This window comes from Mustelus asterias, chromosome 21, assembly GCF_964213995.1.
Source record: "Mustelus asterias chromosome 21, sMusAst1.hap1.1, whole genome shotgun sequence".
Classification (NCBI taxonomy): Eukaryota; Metazoa; Chordata; class Chondrichthyes; order Carcharhiniformes; family Triakidae; genus Mustelus; species Mustelus asterias.
In genome coordinates, this window is record NC_135821.1 from 20,205,339 (window position 1) to 20,226,254 (window position 20,916).

General features: G+C 46.9%; 1 protein-coding gene across 4 annotated transcripts in view; it reads left to right on the forward strand.

Moving 5' to 3' along the window:
- The window catches only part of LOC144509181 (myocardin-related transcription factor A-like), a 186,097-nt gene that overhangs the window by 49,166 nt on the left and 116,015 nt on the right, over positions 1-20,916 (forward strand). For all 4 annotated transcript variants that reach the window (XM_078237616.1, XM_078237617.1, XM_078237614.1 and 1 more), the window contains one exon: positions 15,816-15,881. In XM_078237616.1, the coding sequence (XP_078093742.1) occupies positions 15,816-15,881 (66 nt within the window). The remainder of the gene's footprint in view (positions 1-15,815; positions 15,882-20,916) is intronic.

Below are 20,916 nucleotides of genomic sequence, written 5' to 3' on the forward strand. Positions count from 1 at the left end.
CATCTACAAGGCACAAGTCAGGAGTGTGATGTAACACTCCCCACTTGCCTGGATGGGTGCAGCTCCAACAACACTCAAGAAGCTCGACACCATCCAGGACAAAGCATCCCGCTTGATTGGCACCCCATCCACAAACACTCACTCCCTCCACCACCGACGCTCAGTAGCAGCAGTGTGCACCATCTACACAATGCATTGCAGCAATTCACCAAAGATCGTTTTTACAGCACCTTCCAAACCCACGACCACTTCCATCTAGAAGGACAAGGGCAGCAGATAAATGGGAACACCACCACCTGCAAGTTCCCCTCCAAGCCACTCACCATCCTGACTTGGAAATATATCACCGTTCCTTTGCAGTCGCTGGGTCAAAATCCTGGAATTCCCTCCCTAACGGCATTGTGGGTCAACCCACAGAACATGGACTGCAGCGATTCAAGAAGGCAGCTCACCCCCACCTTCTCAAGGCAACTGGGGATGGGGCAATAAATGCTGGCCTAGCCAGCGACGCCCATATCCCACAAATGAATTTTTAAAAAGCATCTTTCTGTGTAAACGCAGTGTACTTTGTGTGGGCCTGACCCCCTCCAGTGGAATTTTGACGGAGTGCTATTTTGTCTTTTGCACCGAATCGTCACAGCAGCCTGGAGGTACAGACTTAAACCACCACCTTACAAGTTCAAGAATATGCAGAGCTGAACTTCTAAGCCTAAGCAAAAATCTTTAAACATGAAATTATGCTCTTAAAGATAGACAATGTGTGAAAGCTTTTTTAATCCTTGACATGTTCCCCTTTACTTAAGCAGAAATAGTGTCTGAAACAATTCTTTCTTCTGTCTCCTTGTAGTTGGTGTAGCACTTGTTTATACCATGGAGAACTTCTGATTGGCTCAGTTTGAGAAATAAGTCTTGAGTTTGGGTTGAAATTTAAATGTTCCCCCTTCTCAATTTACGATGTCAAACTTGATTAAATAGGGCATCAAAGTAATGTTTTGATACACGGCAGCAAGGCAATTTTTACAATTGAAATAATTTCTTACAAAGGAACCTTTGAAGAATAGTGTTAGCTCATGTGGGATGTTATATCCCAGTTAATACAATTACCACTGTGCTGCGGGGTGACACAGTGGTTAGCACTGCACTGCTGTCTCTCAGCGCCAGGGACCCGGGTTTGATTCCGGCCTTGGGTGACTGCAAAGTCTGTACGTTCTCCGCTTATCTGCGTGGGTTCCTCTGGGTGCTCCAGTTTCCTCCCACAGTCTGAATATGGGCTGGTTAGGTTGATTTGGCCGTGCACTATTTAAGCGGCCGCACAGTGGTTAGCACTGCTGTCTCACAGCGCCAGGGACCCGGGTTCAAATACAGCCTTGGGCGACTGTCTGTGCGGAGTTTGCACGTTCTCCCCGTGTCTGCGTGGGTTTCCTCCGGGTGCTGCAGTTTCCTCTCCCACAGTCCAAAGGATGTGCTGGTTAGGTTGATTGGCAGTGCTAAACTGACCCTTAGTGTCAAGGGGATTAGCAAGGTAAACAGGTGGGATTAAAGGGATAAGGCCTGGGTGGGATTGTTGTCGTTGCCGGCTCGATGGGCCAAATAGCCTCCTGTACTGTAGGGAATCTATGATTCTAAATTGCCCTCAAGTGTCCCAGAATGTGTAGGCGAGGAGAATTTGCAGTGTAAATATGTGGGGGTTACAGGAATAGGGCCTGGGTAAGATGCTCTGTCAGAGTCAGTGCAGACTCAATGGGACGAATGGCGGCCTTCTGCAGTGTAAGGATTCTATGAGTCTCGCTGCTAGTGGCCTCACCTCTGAATACTTGTAAGTTCATGAATCCACATGAATATGAGACTTGAGCACATCACCTGGACTGACACGCCAGCATTTGAGGCATGTGACGTTATCTGAGGTCTTTTTCAGATTAGACATCAAACCAAGCTGCTGCTGCTTTGTTCAGCTGGATGAAAGGCTCTTTTAGAAGAAGGGTGGTGAGCTTTTCTGGCCAGCGTTCATCTTCTAACCAGCAACACCAAAGTAAATTAACTGACCGCATCACACTCACAGCTTGCAAGCCCTTGCTACATGCAAATAACTGCCTTTTCTATTTACATAAGTGACACTTCAGAAGTGTTCAGTTGGCCATGAAACCTTGGGGTGGGAGGCTCCCCTGAGGTGCTATATAAATGCAAACCGTTCTTTTTGAAAATGTTGAAGTGAAAGCTGTGACTAGTGTTGAAATAAAGATTCGACTAGACACATTTTCTGGGACTAAATGATGTGAAGTGGACCGTTATTTATCTCCGTCAAGTTATTTTGTGTAGAATGACATGGAATTTACAACTTGGAAACAAATCTTTCGGTTTTATTGGTCCATGTCAGCATATTGTTCTACTTTCTTCCTAATGTGAGCTTATCTGTCCCCAGTTGTATGTCAAATTAAACCACCAATTCGTCTAGCTATAAACAAAGAACAGTACAGCACAGGAAACAGGCCCTTCGGCCCTCCAAGCCTGTGCCGCTCATTGGTCCAACTAGACCATTCGTTTGTATCCCTCCATTCCCAGACTGCTCATGTGACTATCCAGGTAAGTCTTAAACGATGCCAGCGTGTCTGCCTCCACCACCCTACTTGGCAGCGCATTCCAAGCCCCCACCACTCTCTGTGTAAAAAACGTCCCTCTGATATCTGAGTTATACCTCACCCCTCTCACCTTGAGCCCATGACCCCTCGTGATCGTCACCTCCGACCTGGGAAAAAGCTTCCCACTGTTCACCCTATCTATACCCTTCATAATTTTGTACAAATCTATTATATCTCCCCTCATTCTCCGTCTTTCCAGGGAGAACAAGCCCAGTTTACCCAATCTCTCCTCATAGCTAAGACCCTCCATACCAGGCAACATCCTGGTAAACCTTCTCTGCACTCTCTCTAACGCCTCCACGTCCTTCTGGTAGTGCAGCGACCAGAACTGGACGCAGTACTCCAAATGTGGCCTAACCAGCGTTCTATACAGCTGCAACATCAGACTCCAGCTTTTATACTCTATACCCCATCCTTAAAGGCAAGCACACCATATGCCTTCTTCACCACCTACCTGTGCTGCCACCTTCAAGGATTTGTGGACTTGCACACCTAGGTCCCTCTGTGTTTCTATGCTCTTGATGACTCTGCCATTTATTGTATAACTCCCCCCTACATTAGTTCTTCCAAAATGCATCACTTCGCATTTATCTGGATTAAATTCCATCTGCCATTTCTCCGCCCAATTTTCCAGCCTATCTATATCCTGCTGTATTGTCCGACAATGCTCATCGCTATCCGCAAGTCCAGCCATCTTCGTGTCATCCGCAAACTTGCTGAAAACACCAGTTACACCTTCTTCCAAATCAATTAAAAATATCACAAATAGCAGAGTTCCCAGTACAGAGCCCTGTGGAACACCACTGATCACAGACCTCCAGCCGGAAAAAGACCCTTCGACTGCTACCCTCTGTCTCCTGTGGCCAAGCCAGTTTTCTACCCATCTAGCCACCTCTCCTTGTATCCCATGAGCCTTAACCTCCTTAACCAAGTCATGAGGGACTTTGTCAAATGCCTTACTGAAATCCATACAGACGATATCCACGGCCCTTCCTTCGTCAACCGTTTTTGTCACTGTCTCAAAAAACTCCTCCAAATTTGTAAGGGGTGATACGGGGTGAACCATTTCGGACTGAGATGAGGAGGAATTTCTTCACCCAGAGAGAGGTCAGCCTGTGGAATTCACTACCACAGAAAGCAGTTGAGACCAAAACATTGTATGTTTTCAAGAAGAAGTTAGATATCGCTCCTTGGGGCAAAGGGGATCAAAGGATCCGAGGGGAAAGCGGGAACAGGTTATTGAGTTAGATGATCAGCTGTGATCATAATGAATGGTGGGACAGGCTTGAAGGGCCAAATGGCCCCCTCCTATTTTCTATTTCTTTGAATTCCAGTAGCGAATTCGGAGGAAGTTTTTTTTTTAAACCTGAAGAGCTGGTGAGAATGTGGAAGTGGCTACCACAGTGAGTGGCTGAAGATGCGTTTTAGACCAGCGTAAGTTGGAGAAGGGAACAGAGGGTTACGGCGGTAGATTTGGATGAGGAAAGATTGGAAGAAGCTCGAGTGGAGCATAAATACCAGCATAGAGTGGGTTGGGCTGAATGGCCTATTCTTGTGTCATATATCAAATGTAATCCGCTAATGCGACGAGCAAACAACCTCCTCTCTCAGAATTTCACTGCAGTACAGTTCGAGAAATGAGCAAGATCTGTGCTTTTGCAACACACATAACCACAGAACACACTCTGCTGTATCTCTGTATTTTCAGCTGTCCTGTGTATATTTTGGGAATTGAAACTTCCTGATGATCATTCAACTTACTGCCGTGATGTCAGTGTGTTTGTTGCTATACATTAAATTCATGCATCCTGTTAGCTTTCAGTATTACCATGACATCACCTAGCATTGTAATAGACTCCTGGTGTTATTTGTTTAAAGTTTATTTATCAGTGTCACGATTAGGCTTACATTAACACTGCAATGAAGTTACCGTGAAGATCCTCTATTCGCCACACTCCGGCTTAATAAGTTCAGGGGTTCACTGAGGGAGAATTTAGCATGCCCAGTGCACCTAACCAGCACATCCTTCGGACTGTGGGAGGAATCCGGAGCACCCGGAGGAAACCCACGGGGAGAACGTGCAGATTCCGCACAGATAGTGACCCAAGCCGGGAATCGAACCCGGGTCCCTGGTGCTGTGAGGCAGCAGTGCTAGCTGCCGTGCCGCCCAATTATTGGTACTCTGAAGCGCTTTCAAAAATTGCAATATTATTGAGAATTTGCAATGAGCTGTAAATTTGAGCCCAGGAAGAATAAAAGGCATATTATCTAAATGGTGAGAGATTGCCGAGCTCTGAGATGCAGAGTTCATGAACCACAAACGCAAGTACAGCAAGTAATTAGGAAAGCGAATAGAATTTTACATTTATTGTGAGGGGAACTAAGCAAGGAGGTATGCTTCAGTTATACATAGCATTGGTGAGACTGGTCTCTTTATTTAAGGAAGGATATAAATGCATTGGAAGCAGTTCAGAGAAGGTTTGCTGGACTAATACTTGGAATGGGGGGGGCGGGGGGTGAACTTTAAACTGGTTGTCTCATGAGGAAAGGTTAGGCTTGTATCCATTGGAGTAGAATAAGAGACTACTTGATTGAAACGTATAAGATTCTGAGGGGTATTGCCAGGGTGGATGTGAAAAGGGTGTTTCCTCTTGTGGGAGAATCTAGAACTAAGGGTCACGGTTTTAAAAATAAGTAGTTGCTCATTTAAGACGAAGATTTGGAGAAATTTTCTCAGAGGGTATTGAGTCTTTGGAATTCCCTTCCTCTAAGGGTGGTGGAAGCAGAATCTTTGAATATTTTTAAGGCAAAGGTAGATTTTTGATGAGCAAGGCGGTGAAACGTATTGGAGATGGGCAGGGATGTGGGGTTGATGTTGCAATCAGATCAGCTATGATCTTATTAATAGGTGGAGCAGACGCAAGGGGCTAAATGCCCCCCCCCCCCCCCCCCCCCCCACACACATTCCGGCCTTGGGTGAATGTCCGTGTGGAGTTTGCATGTTCTCCCCGTGTCTGCGTGGGTTTCCTACGGGTGCTCCACTTTCCTCCCACAGTCCAAAGATGTGCAGCTTAGGTGGATTGGCCATGCTGAATTAGTGTCAGGGGGACTAGCTAGGGTATATGCATGGGGTTGTGGGGATGGGGCCTGGGTGGGATTGTGGTTGGGGCAGGCTCGATGGGCCGAATGGCCTCCTGCACTGTGGGATTCTATGATCTCCCCAATTTTGAAGTTGAAGCTCATTACGCTGTCTTACCCAGCTTCTTCTTCAATGTCACCTCAGTCTGTAGAAACCTTGCTCCTTGTCTGTACCGATGTTCATTGACCCACTATTTCCTGATTTTAGCTTCTCGCCCCCCCCTTGTGTATTTTGGTCATTCGTCTTGACTTAAGTTAACAATTCTCACATAGCTGTTTTGTCTTTTGATTCTGTGTGCTTTAATTCCTCTTTGAAGAGGCCTGTACAAGCTCGAGAACTTCATATCGAATCATGTGTGGCACTCTGTTGCAGCAACTGAACAATATTTCATCAGCACTAGTGTTCATCCTTGAAGGCCAGCTGCAGTGGCAGAACTGCAGATGTCAACTCCGTACTTAAGGGTTCTTTAAACCCCTCTTGTACAATCTCCCACTGCCTTATGGCGACAGTCTGCAGTATAATGGATTTTCTATTCTCCACAACAAATGACTTGTAATTTTATAGCACCTTTAAGATGGTAAAATATTCCGACACTTCACAGGGGTATTACTGGATGAAAGGGCCCCCCACAGTGGCACAGTAGTTAGCACTGCTGCCTCACAGCGCCAGGGACCCAGGTTCAATTCCGGCCTTGGGTGACCGCGCAGAGTTTGCACGTTCTCCCTGTGTCTGCCTGGGTTTCCTCCGAGTGCTCTGGTTTCCTCCCACTGTTCAAAGATGTGCAGGTTAGGTGGATTTGCCATGCTGAATTGCCCCTTAGAGTCCCTAGATGTGTAGGTTAGGGGGATTAGCCATGGTAAATGTGTGGAGCTATTTGGGGGGGAGGGGGGGGGGCAAGAATGCCCATCCCAGAGGGCAGTTGAGAGTCAACCACATTGCTGTAGCTCTGGAGTCACATGTAGGCCAGACTGGGGAAGGACGGCAGATTTCCTTCCCTAAAGGACATTAGTGACCCAGATGGATCTTTCTGACAATCAACAATGATGAAAATTTGATACTGAGCAATGTAAAATGGTATTTGGTATTAAGATGGAAGAGTAAAAGCTAGGTTTTAAGGAGCACCTTAAAGCATGAGCGAGGTAGCGAGGTTTAGGGAGGCAATTCCAAAGCGTTGGACCTATACAAGAAGCATAAAAATTGGGAATGTGCAAGACTTTGTATTTGAAAAAAATTGCTTTGCAATTTGGAAAATGGCCAAGTTTAGGTGTGGAATCCAGTCAACAATGACTGGCCTATGAGTGAAAGGAAATGTACTGATTACAAAAGAATAACTAGCAAGTGTATCATACCACCTCTTTCTTTATTCGTACTTGGGATGTGTGTGTGTATGTATGGCTAGGCCAGCATTTATTGCCCATCCCTAATTGCCCTCCAAGGTGGCGGTGAACCGCCGCCTTGAACTACTGCAGTCCAAGTGGTGTTGGTGCACCCACAGTGCCGTTAAGGTGGAAATTTCAGCAGCAGTGAAGGGACCATGACACAGTTCCATGTTAGGATGTTGAGCGGCTCGGCGGGGAACCTCCAGGTGGTGGTGTTCCCATGCATCCGCTGCCCTCATCCTTCTAGCTGGTAGAGATTGTGGGTTTGCAAGGAGCCTTGATGAGTTGCTGCAGTGCCTCTCGACTGTACACCCTGCTGCCACTGCGCTCCGCTGGGAATGGTTTCCTGATGCTGCTGATATTCTCTTTTCTCCCTCCCCCATAACTTATGAAGGACTGTCTTTCGAAGACCAGATCTTGCACGCTCTCCCCATGTCTGCATGGGTTTCCTCCCACAATCTGAAAGACGTGCTGGTTAGGGTGCATTGGCCGTGCTAAATTGCCCCTCAGTGTACCCCAACAGGCGCCGGAGTGTGGGAACTAGGGGATTTTCACAGTAACTTCATTGCAGTGTTAATGTAAGCCTACCTGTGACACTAATAAAGAAACTTTAAAACCTTTTCAATAATGGTGCAGCGTTTAATGGCTCTCCTGTTTCCTGGTCATTGCCATATCATTTCCTCTGCTTCAGTGTAGTAAAGCATTCTTCGAGCGCTAGTCCTCAGCTTCTGTCGTCTTGTGGGATTAACAATTTATCAGTACTTACCCGTCTCAGAACACTCGCCTAGATTTGAAAACCTCCAAGTGGTCAGCTTCTTGACAGTTTGTTCCTGTGGAAAAGGAACCGCTTTATTTATGGCTGCAGTGTGGCGTTTCATTCCTGGTATTTTAATCAGTCTTTGAAGAATGCAGCCACAGGTTGAACATTGGGCTTATTCCTGCTTGAAAGTGGAATACAAACATACAAAATTGGCAAGTGGGTAAACACTGGCCCGTCCATCAACCCACGGCAGACACATCAACAAGTGGAGTATCATTGTTTAGACATTCTTCCATCACTCCTTCTTCCCCTCCCTCAACCCCCATCCCCTCGCATGATGCTGCTATGTTGTTAAGTTTATTTGTTAGTGTCACAAGTAAGGCTTACATTAACACTGCAATGAAGTTACTGTGAAAATCCCCTAGTCACCACACTCCGGCGCCTGTTCGAGGACACTGAGGGAGAATTTAGCATGGACAATGCACCTAACCAGCATGTCTTTCAGACTGTGGAAGGAAACCGGAGCACCCGGAGGAAACCCACGCAGACACGGGGAGAACGTGCAGACTCCACACAGACAGTGACTCAAACTAACATAAGAACATAAGAAATAGGAGCAGGAGTAGGCCATCTAGCCCCTCGAGCCTGCCCCGCCATTCAATAAGATCATGGCTGATCTGAAGTGGATCAGTTCCACTTACCCGCCTGATCCCTATAACCCCTAATTCCCTTCCCGATCAGGAATCCATCTATCCGTGATTTTAAACATATTCAACGAGGTAGCCTCCACCACTTCAGTGGGCAGAGAATTCCAGAGATTCACCACCCTCTCTGAGAAGAAGTTCCTCCTCAACTCTGTCCTAAATTGACTCCCCTTTATTTTGAGGCTGTGCCCTCTAGTTCTAGCTTCCTTTCTAAGTGGAAAGAATCTCTCCCCCTCTACCCTATCCAGCCCCTTCATTATCTTATAGGTCTCTATAAGATCCCCCCTCAGCCTTCTAAATTCCAACGAGCACAAACCCAATCTGCTCAGTCTCTCCTCATAATCAACACCCCCTCATCTCTGGTGTCAACCTGGTGAACCTTCTCTGCACTCCCTCCAAGGCCAATATATCCTTCCGCAAATAAGGGGACCAAAACTGCACACAGTATTCCAGCTGCGGCCTCACCAATGCCTTGTACAGATGCAGCTGGGAATCGAACCCGGGTCCCTGGTGCTGTGAGGCAGCAGTGCTAACCGCTGTGCCATCACCGGAGGAGGAAGGTCATTCCCATCTTAAACAGTAAGATTCTTGATCGACTGGGGGGGGGGGGGGGGGGGGGGCAGCGAGATCTTGGGCTGTAAATGTTGCAAATCTATAAAAGGGGAGTGTGCAGGTAGTAAACAGTTGGTGTGTCCGTACAGCGTGTGCTCGCTGTAAGTAATTAATATCTGTCTCTTTGTGCAGCAGTGAGAGTTGGTAACCAGCATGCAGCACTTGTACCCGGTTTCAGGCTACATCCTAACCACCTCCATCTCGTTTCTCGGTTCCTTTCTCTTCTCGCGCTATTCGCCTGTTGTCCGTTCTTGGATGAGCTGCAACTTCCCCCAGTTAAACATTGAGAAGGCCATTGTCAGACTCCACCCATGCAATCCACACCATCACCACTGATTCCCTTCCATGTCGAGGCTGAGCCGGCCTGTTCACAATCTCAACATCCTATTTGACTGTGAGCTGAGCTTCTGCCCGGTGCGCCACGCCATCTATTTCTGTCACTGTGGAAATCACTGGCCTTTGTCCCTTTCCTTGTTCTCCGCCCCCTCTTAACTTCAGCTCATGATAAACTCTGCTCCTGAATCCTATTCTGCACCAGGCTCTCCTCACCCTGCCCTCCAGGTTTACGTTTGCTGCCAGTCCTCCAGTGATTATTCTTGTGTTTAACTCCCTTCATGGCCTTGCTCCCTGTTAACTCCCCAGCTCTATAATTCCCACCTCCCAATTCTCTGTTCCCCCACTTCCTTGCCTTTTGTACGTTTCGCACCTCTCCTCTCTCCACCCTAGTTTGTGCTTCAGTGATTCTGGAATTCCTCCTGTAAACCCCTCTGCCTCCGCTCAACCCAACAACTTCTAGACATCATTTAAAGCCTGCTCCTTTGATCCAGCTTTTAGTCACCCCAACTATTTGCACCCTGAAACCAAAAGAGAAAATGCTGGAAAATCTCAGCAGGTCTGGCAGCATCTGTACAGAGAGAGAAAAGAGCTGACGTTTTGAGTCCAGATGACCCTTTGTCAAAGCTAAAAGGCACAGAAAGTGGGAGATATTTATACTGCAGGGGGGAGGGAATGAAAGATGAGTCATAGCCACAGAAACCAGGGGGAAAAGGCTGCTAATGGCAGCCCATAGAGAGAATAGAAGGTGTGAAAGGCCAAACAGCAGAGAATCAGAGGGTAAACTGACGGATGACGATGTGGGGGGAGGAGTGAGATGGGTGGGAGAGAGGTAAAATTGAGGAAAAGGGAAGCAAAGAGGGCGGCACAGTGGTTAGCACTGCTGCCTCACGGCGCCATGGACCCGGGTTCAATTCCAGCCTCGGGTCACTGTCTGTGTGGAGTTTGCACATTCTCCCCGTGCCTGCGTGGGTTTCCTCCGGCTGCTCCAGTTTCCTCCCACAGTCCAAAAGATGCGCGGGTTAGATGGATTGGCAATGATAAATTCACTCCAGTGTCAGGTGGATTAGCAGGGCAAATATGAGGGGTTATGGGGATAGGGCCTGGGTGGGATTGTGGTTGGTGCAGACTCGATGGGCTGAATGGCCTCCTCCTGCACTGCAGGGCTTCTTCTAAAAGGTAAGAAATGGGGGGAGAAAATAGGGGGAAAGAGTGGGGGGGGGGGGGAAGAAAAATGAAAAAAGCCAATAAAGAAATATAAGGTAGAGAACAGTTTAAAAATTAAATAAAATGAAAACCAAGGGGTGGAGATTGGGGTAGAGCATGCACAGTAATTTGCTTTTATCTGCACTCTTGGTGTTTACTTTATCCTGATAAGGGCTTTGTACAGCATCTCAGCACACCATCCTACATTCTCGGTACTGTATGTTATCACCTGCTTTGGCTAAGGTTGTTCTCATAAAGAACTGTCATTCCCCCGTAGCTGACCTCTGACTGACTTATGCCCTCAGTTAGACAGTGAAGAGAAGGATTCCAGCATCTGACTGTTAACACAGAGGAATTAAGTACAGCTTTGGGTAATGTGTATGTTCCATCTAGACAGATTGATCCTAGTCTGCAGTTGGTAATTTAAGGTGACTGTGGTATTGACACAGGTGCAACCCCCTCCCTCTCTTTTGTCGTCTCCTTCCTCCCGTCAAAGATTTTTAGGTCGGACACACTGAGTGAGTTGCACCCACTACAGGTCAGGCAGGTGAAGGGGCAGGTACGAATGTCAAACAGTGGGAGTGAAGTGTTTGTACTGTTATCTGATCTCTGTTTGGACCGCTGCCCTGGGAATCATTTCAAGGAAAACAGATCTCTAAAGGTTGCTACTCAAGTGGATAGAGCTGTGAAGAAGGCCTATAGTGTGTTAGCTTTTATTCATGATGTGGAGATGCCGGCGTTGGACTGGGGTAAGCACAGTAAGAAGTCTCACAACACCAGGTTAAAGTCCAACAGGTTTATTTGGTAGCAAATACCATAAGCGTTCGGAGCAGAAGCTCCTTCGTCAGATGGAGTCCATCTGACGAAGGAGCAGCGCTCCGAAAGCTAGTGGTATTTGCTACCAAATAAACCTGTTGGACTTTAACCTGGTGTTGTGAGACTTCTTACTTAGCTTTTATTAACAGGAGGTTTGAGTTTAAGAGCCGTGGGGTTATGCTGCAACTGTACAGGACCTTGTTGAGACCACATTTGGAATATTGTGTGCAGTTCTGGTCACCTCACTCTAAGAAGGATGTGGAAGCGCTGGAAAGAGTGCAGAGGAGATTTACCAGGATGCTGCCTGGTTTGGAGGGTAAGTCTTATGAGGAAAGGTTGAGGGAGCTAGGGCTGTTCTCTCTGGAGCGGAGGAGGCTGAGGGGAGACTTAATAGAGGTTTATAAAATGATGAAGGGGATAGATAGAGTGAACGTTCAAAGACTATTTCCTCGGGTGGATGGAGCTATTACAAGGGGGCATAACTATAGGGTTCGTGGTGGGAGATATAGGAAGGATATCCGAGGTAGGTTCTTTACGCAAAGAGTGGTTGGGGTGTGGAATGGACTGCCTGCAGTGATAGTGGAGTCAGACACTTTAGGAACATTTAAGCGGTTATTGGATAGGCACATGGAGCACACCAGGATGATAGGGAGTGGGATAGCTTGATCTTGGTTTCAGATAAAGCTCGGCAGAACATCGTGGGCCGAAGGGCCTGTTCTGTGCTGTACTATTCTATTTTGTTCGGTGGATGCCGAATAGAAATCTGTGAGCTGTGTGAAAATCAGTAAGATGAATGAGTTCTGGATGTATTGTGAAAAACACTCCTGGGGGAAAGAGGCAATGTTGGATCATCTTAGTCTACAAGCAAAGTCCCAACAGTTTGACTATTTGGAACTCGCTCCCCAAGCTTGTTTTTGAAACTGGATTTGTTATTGCCATTAGTGTTTTCTTGTATCACATCAGAGCAAAAGAATTCGGGTAGTTTCCAGAAGGTAAATGTGTGTATTAGTGGGATCAGTTAGTTGAGTGGTGAGGACATTTCACTGAGGATAGTAGCAGGGCGACAGTGCTTTTATCTGACCCATTTATATCAAAATACAAAGTGAATATTGTCACCGGTGCATCGGCCAGTGAGGTGGGGTGGCTCAAGTCTTGTCAGGATTTAGAATTATAGAAACCTTACAGTACAAGAGGAGGCCATTCAGCCCATCAAGCCTGTGCCAACAACCATCCCACCCAGGCCCTATCCCCTGTAACCCCCAACCATTGACAGCAAACAGACTATTCAAACAATCACTATGAGCCACAGCAAACAGGGCTGATGGCTAACTACTGCAGAGTCTCCCTTTAAAGCAGAACAATGGAGCGAGTGGAGGATATTTGCAAAGGGTGGCGGGGGGGGGGGGGGATTTCAAACGCAGGGTTAGCAATATCAAACAGCTAAAGATAATCAGTCCTCTCGGCTGAGAATGGCTTCCCCGCACCCCTCTGCCTTCGTTCCTCCAAGACAATTCTTAAAACCTACCTCTTCTACTAAGCTTTTGGTCACCTGAATTGTACTGTCAACTGTGTGGGTTCCCTCTGGGTGCTCTGGTTTCCTCCCACAGTCCAAAGATGCGCAGGTTAGGTTGATTGGTCATGCTAAATTGCCCATAGTGTCCCGGGATGTGTAGGTTAAAGGGATTAGCGGGGTAAATGTGGGGTTACGTGGATAGGGCCTGGGGTGGGATTGTTGTTGGTGCAGACTCGGATGGGCTGAATGGCCTCCTCCTGCACTGTAGGATGTCTCTCTGATAAATTCTCAATATACAAACAGGATGGTTTTTTAAAGTGAACATTACTCCTAAAGCTTTGTCCACAGGACTGATCACTAATAGTGCTTCAAATTCTTGCTGTCCTCTCTCTTGAAGGCTTGACTTCCTCCTCTTGTTCACACAAAGATTTTGAACAGAAGGAAAGGGCAAGTTGAGAGCAGTTTCTTTTTTTATTCATTTGTGGAACATGGGCGTCGCTGGCTGGGCCAGCGTTTATTGCCCATCCCTAGTTGCCCTTGTTCAGAGGACAGTTGAGAGCCAACCACATTGCTGTGGCTCTGGAGTCACATGTAGTAAGAGTTTTAACAACACCAGGTTAAAGTCCAACAGGTTTATTTGGTAGCAAATGCCATTAGTCATTATTTGCTACCAAATAAACCTGTTGGACTTTAACCTGGTGTTGTTAAAACTCTTACTGTGTTTACCCCAGTCCAACGCCGACATCTCCACATCGTCACATGTAGGCCAGACAGGGTAAGGACGGCAGATTTCCTTCCCTAAAGGACATTAGTGAACCAGGTGGGTTTTCCGACAATCAACAATGGTTTCATGGTCATCAGTAGATTCTTAATTCCAGATATTTATTGAATTCAGATTTCACCATCTGCTGTGGCGGGATTCGAACCCGGGTCCCCAGAACGTTAGCTGAGTTTCTGGATTAATTGTCTGGTGACAATACCACTCGGCTGTCGCCTCCCCCACACTAGTTTCTGTCTAAATGCCGCATCTAAAATCCGGGATGGACAGCGCTTTGGGGCCGGGGGAGGTGGGGGGAATGAATCTCAAAGTTGAACACTGCTTTACATTTGCCTCCAACTTTTAGAGAAGTAAACATTTTGTTGGACTTTTCCCTTAAGAATCTCTCTATAGTTTGACATTTTAAACTGAAGTTTTAAATAAATTGTGTTTGGGTGTGCAAATTGCAGCTCGTTTGGTATGCAAAATAGGGAAATGTTTTTACTCCGTTTAAAATTAGGATCAACTGAGGCCAGCATTTTGTAGTTTGAATTATTTTGGTCCTGTGTTTGTGTCCCAGATCCCAGCGTATAAAGCATTTTGTTGATTAAGGGCTAGAGATTTATGTTGGTCTTGTAGTTCTAATGGGATTGCCTCCTGTGGCTGCCTGGTAAACAGCAGGAAAACTGGATTGGAATGACGAGCTGCGGCGAGCTCTCTCTCCTTTTTCATACAATCCATCTAACTCTTCCTCCCACTTTTTATCACCGCTTTGAGCATGCTTACAATGTCCACTTTGCTTTTAAGTTGAGTGAGAGCCGCTGTTGAAACAGCTCATGACAAGCTTGAAAAGTCTTGGTGTTTTTAGTTGTCAAGTGCTGAATGTTATACTGTGCAAGCCTGAGATAACTACGACGCTCTGGTCAAACTTCCTCTTGTGTGCGACGTCTAATTTGGGTCATTTGAGATGTAAATGGTTCAGATGCGAGAAGCGGTCACAGAGAAAAGAGACATTAACTTGGTCATGGTTGAATAATGAACAGAGGGGGAGGGTGTCTCGAGTATCTTGGAGTTAACCAAGAGGGCGCGACCCCCCCCCACCCCCCAGGACACTAAGGGGCAATTTAGCATGACCGATCAACCTAATCCGCACATCTTTGGATTGTGGGAGGAAACCCACGCAGACACGGGGAGAACATGCAGACTCCACATAGACAGTGACCCAAGCCGGGAATCGAACCCTGGTACCTGGTGCTGTGAGGCAGCAGTGCTAACCACTCTGCTACTGTGCCGCCCGATGTGAATGTTGATTTGAACTAAAGCATGATAATACTGCAGCTGAGGGGTCAAACTGATGAGAGTCAAATTGAGGGTTGAAATTGGGAAGTTCTTTGCAAGGTGACCGATTGTATGAATGGGCTCAATGCATAGTTTAATGGAGTCAGTAAAACCCTCAGATTATTGAAGAAATAGCTGCAGCATTGAAGGGCTGATTCGTCTTTGAGTAGAGAGAAATTATAGTCCCTACTCCCGTCACCCCTTCCACCCACCATCTTGTGGATTGTGTAGAAAGTTGATCGTAATCTGTGACCAACAAGCTTCTGATTCGCGTCTCGCACTAACGCAGGGTGCTGGAACCGTGCTGACTCTCGTTTCTGTTTTGTGGTTTGCGTGCAAGCAATGCGTTCTTAAGATAAAATGTTTTACTTTTTTCAAAAAAAAACTCAATTAAAAAAAAAAGTTGAATAGTTAAAACGTTGTCACGCTTACCAGATCGAGAGCTGCCTTCGCTGTTTCCGACTTAGCAGCAGCTGGGAGGAAGTGCCAGATCTGTGACCGCTTCTGCGAAAAAAAAAGTAAATGTTAAAATGGAGAGCCTTCTCAAAGCAGCGGGGGATTGCTTCACTCACTCGTAGTCTCGCCGGCAGCACTAACCATGTCTGTCCTTTTCCTCCGACAGTACTGCAGCTGAAGCTTCAGCAGCGGCGGACACGGGAGGAGCTGGCCAGCCAGGGAATCATGCCACGTAAGTAACAGCCACTACAGTCATAACTGGAGGTTGCTTGGCGCCTTGTTTTTAAATGAAGACTATGATACCATTTTGAAAGTAGATTGTGTGCATGTTTTTAAAATGGTTGCAACTTCTACTTTCTACCTCCACCCCCCCCCCCCCCCCCCCCCCCCCCACACACACACACACACACACACACACACACACACACACACACACACACACACCACTCCCCCCCCAATCAACCTCCCTTTCTTTTCTGGATCTTGAACATTCTCGAGCATTCATGATGGAGCCGTTCTGAGTGACACGGTCTTCCTCCTCCTGGTCGTAAAAAAAATGCACTTTGACTGCCTGAGAGATATCCGAGGTGGTGGGGAGAGGCGCCGCTGATGTCAGGTTAGATATCGTGTGGAAGGAGTGAGAAGCTGCGCGGGGAGGCTGCTGTGGCGTTTCACACCCGATGTTGAAACCTCCTTCCCCCTGCGAGGGAGGAAGAGCTCTCAGGGCTTGCTGAATGATTGTTTTGCCTCAGTTCTTCCTCCTTTGGCTTGCTTGGTTGGAGAGGAGGTTTCCTGGGGTTGGACGAGCACAGTACCGGCTTAATGGCCTCTCCTCGTCCCGAGTAAGTAAAACAGCAACAAATAAGAGATGGGACAAGGAGGCATTTCTGGCAGCATTTTAATTTGTGGAGGTGTTAACACATTTGCTTTCCAGGCACTTCCAAGGTGAAGGTAATGCTACCTGATTGGGTCTTTCTGGTTCGACAAGTAACACAAAATCTGCCAGCACTCAGAACAAGTAATCTGCTCAGTTTCAACCAGTTCCTGAAACTCTGCTGACGATGTCCTTATTTGCGCAGAGTTCCATGCACCACATTGGCTCCATGTTTAGCTGCTCCTCGAATTTAAAATCCTCATCTATGTTTTCAAAGCCCTCCTGTGGCCTTGCTCCTCCATCTCTGTAACCTCCTCCAGTCCCACAGCTCTCCGATCTCTGCACTCCCTCGTCCTGACCTGTTCCGACTTTAGTGTTATAATGCAGATAACTGGTGAGATACTAAATGTTGTTCTTTACGTCACCACGTTATATATCCGCAAGGACAGATTGAACAGGCTTTTGGGGATCTTTTCATTAGAATTGAGAAGCCTGGCAGGTGAGATTTCTTTAAAATTATTGAAGGGGTTTGATCAGGTGGATGCAGCAAAGATGTTTTTGTGTGTGTGTGTGTGTGGGGAGTCTGAAACTAGGGGATGTAAATATAAGATAGTCACTAAAATCATTCAAAAAAATTCAGGAGAAACTCCTTAACACAGGGCGCTTTTTGAATGTGGAACTTGCTAAGGCAGAGTGATTGGGGATACTGGTCTAGATGCAATTAAGGAGAAGGTAGATCTGGGGGAAGAGAGGTACGAGTGGATTTCTTGATTTGGGAGGAGTGTCATTTGGAGCACAAGGACTAGTACAGCTCTGTTGGACTGAATGGCCTGGTTCTGAGCTGTAGTTTCTGCATCTCATCCCACATGCTGCACTTAAATGGGAAAGAGGGGAAGCTAGGTTTGTACTGTAACCCAGAGATGCCTAATTGTGGAGAAATAGAGCACTGACTTTCCACTGAAAGCAACTGAGTTGTTCTCGTCTGTGGCTGGAGCTGATGATAATGATGTGACCCATCTTGGCAGGACCCTATTGGAAAATTCACTTAAGTTCCTTTAAGGAAAGTGGGGGGGGAGGCGATGGCCCAGTGGTATTATCGCTAGGCTATTAATCCAGAAACTCAGCTAATGTTCTGGGGACCCGGTTTCGAATCCCGCCATGGCAGCTGGTGGAATTTGAATTCATTGGGTGGCACAGTGGTTAGCACTGCTGCCTCTCAGCTCCAGGGACCTGGGTTCGATTCCCGGCTTGGGTTACTGTCTGTGTGGAGTTTGCACATTCCCCCCCCAGTCTGTGTGGGTTTCCTCCGGGCGCTCCGGTTTCCTCCCACACTCCGAAGATGTGTGGGTTAGGTGGATTGGCCATGCTAAATTATGCATCTCTTGTCCCTTAAGTGTTGCAGGGTGCGTAGGTTAGAGGGATTAGCGGGATAAATATATGGGGTTACGGGGATTGGGCCTGGGTGGGACTGTTGTTGCTGCAGACTCGATGGGCCGAATGGCCTCCTTCTGCACTGTTGGGATTCTATGAAAATAGTTTTTGCAAATATAGTTTGATTTGTACTGGGAGAGTTACTTTGAATGAAATCTATGACCCCACCCTCTTGTCATGCCCCCCTCTAAATGTTATTGGAAGATTAGCAAAATTTAAATTTTTAATTAATTTAAATTTAATTTCTTTTTGAATTTATTAGTATCACAAGTAGACTTACATTAACACTGCAATGAAGTTACTGTGAAAATCCCCGAGTTGCCACACTCTGGCGCCTGTTGGGGTACACTGAGGGAGAATTTAGCAGTGCACCTAATCAGCACATCTTTCAGACTGTGGAAGGAAACTGGAGCATCCAGAGGAAACCCACGCAGACACGGGGAGAACGTGCAGACTCCACACAGACAGTGACCCGAGCCGGGAATCGAACCCGGGTCCGTGGCGCTGTGAGGCAGCAGTGCTAACCACTGTGCTGCAGTTGAGCGGAATAGAACTACTGTGCACCTTGTTGCAGAGGATTACTGAATGAAACAGTTTATCGTTGTGTCGATGTATTGCATTGAGCTTTCCAGATGTAAACCTTGAGGTTTGATGTCTGAAAACTGGAAATGCAGTTTGAAGCTTGGTGATTAATTTCCTCTGTCACCTTGGGTGTGTTAGCTCCCGCCTTGTATCAGTAATCAGGGCCTCGATCCCTGCTTGTCGACGGTGGTGTCACTGCACTCGTAATCCAGAGTCCCAGGAAAATGTCTGGGTTCAAATCCCACCACGGCAGCTGGTGGACTTTTAATCAATTAATAAAATTGCGAGATCAGTCAGTAATGGTGACCATGAAACCACCATCGATTGTTATCAGACCCATCTGGTTCACTACTGTCGTTTAGGGAAGGAATTCTGTCACCCTTACCCAGCCTGGCTTACATGTGTGTCTCCAGATTTACTGCAGTTAACTCCTCTCTGAATTGGCAGAGCAGGTCACTCTGGTGAAGGGCAGTTAGGATGGGCAACAAGTGCTGGCCTTATCAGCAAAGCCCACATCCCATGAAAGAATGAAAAAAAAACTCTACACGCACCCTGCAATGTTGTGAAAGGTCCAGTCAGTGTTTGAGACGAATGTTGGAGATCCCGTGGCACTTTTCAAGGAATGAGGGGGTGACTGTTCTCCTTCAGATAGCACCATCAAACACAGATGAACACTGTTAAGGCCCAGGCCGAGGTGTTTTGTGAAGTTAGCCTACACCCGAAGTTTACATTTCATAGAATCCTGACAGTGCAGAAGGAGGCCATTCGGCCCATCGAGCCTACACCGACCACAATCCCACCCAGGCCCTATCTCCTTAACCCCATGCATTTACCCTAGCTAGTCCCCCTGATACTAAAGGGCAATTTAGCATGGCCAATCCACCTAACCCGCGCATCTTTCGGACTGTGGGAGGAAACCGGAGCACCCGGAGGAAACCCACGCAGACACGGGGAGAACGTGCAGACTCCACACAGACAGTGACCCAAGCCGGGAATCGAACCCGGGTCCCTGGTGCTGTGAGGCAGCGGTGCTAACCACTGTGCTGCCCCATGTTTTGGCATAGGTGAGCACAAGGTGTTTCACTCCGGATATGATTCAAGTGACCCACTGGAAAGCTTTTATCAAACAAAGTTTATTTAAGAACGCAGTTAAAATATAACACACAATTAGCATAACTTTTACCAACTACAAGACTTAAGTATGACACGGGTACAATTCTTAACAGCTAGCTATCTGTTGTTCCAGTTTAAAAACGATACCCCATAGTTACACACTTTTTCTCAGAATTAATTAGCATTAAAACAAGTATGCTCACATGATACTATATTTCCAGTTTTTAACGCCCTATAGACAGAAATCCAAACAGCAGTTTTCAGACTTCAGACACCGAAAAGGATATCTCTCTTTCTGCAGCTTCCTAAACAGCAACATTTAGACAGCAGAATCTCCAACTCCAGAGAGGGAAACAGGAGACACTGCTTTCTTGCTCTCGCTCTCTCGTCCAAACAGCATCTGAAAAAACTAAGCTGGAATCCTCTGTGAAAGCCTGCTGTCTCCAGTCATATGACCTGACCTGTCAGTCATCCCAATCGTGCGCTACTCTGCAATCCCAGGGGAGCGCTAAAACAACAGAACACTGCAACAGTTCAGATTAAAACAAACTTTATGTCAATTATACTGCTTCAATAACAATAAAGGATACTGGTTGCAGACAGATCGGCTCCGATAAAATGCCAGGGACAAATCAAAACATCCTGCAGAGGGACAGGCATTTCTTAAAGGCACAGTATTGTCACAACACCTTGCTATATGCAAAATGGCAGCTGCATTTACCTTCATAATTCTGTCTGTAATTCAAGGCATGTCACCTTCTGTGAGGCAGAGTGGGACATTTTTGAGATGGCGTATAAAATCTCTTGCTTGCTTTAAAATCTTTGAAGTACTTCTCTCAATTAATCTTGATGGGCACCAAGCCAATTGCTGTACCCAGGCAGTGCGTGTGGGTGGATACTTCCCAAAGCTGCATCCGTGTTGGCTGGCAAAGGAAAGTGAGAGGTGGGGAAGTTCAGATGAAACATTTCCCCAGTGATATAAGATGACTTTAAGGCAGCAGCACCCATGAGCTTCTCAAAGACTCGCAACGGAAGCCTCGGGCTTTCTTCAGTGATGTCGTGCTTGTTTTTGTGGAGCTGCATCTTGTAAAGTGCTGCTCCCTGCATCGTTGCCAGGTTATTGGATAAACCCAGGATGCGTTAGCTGTGCCCCTGTTGGTAGCACACTCGCCTCCTGAATCAGGCGCTTGAGTTCAAATCCCACTCCAGCGTCTGAGCATCACAATGGAGGCTAAGGGAGTGCTGGAGATGCCCCTTGTGTGGGGTG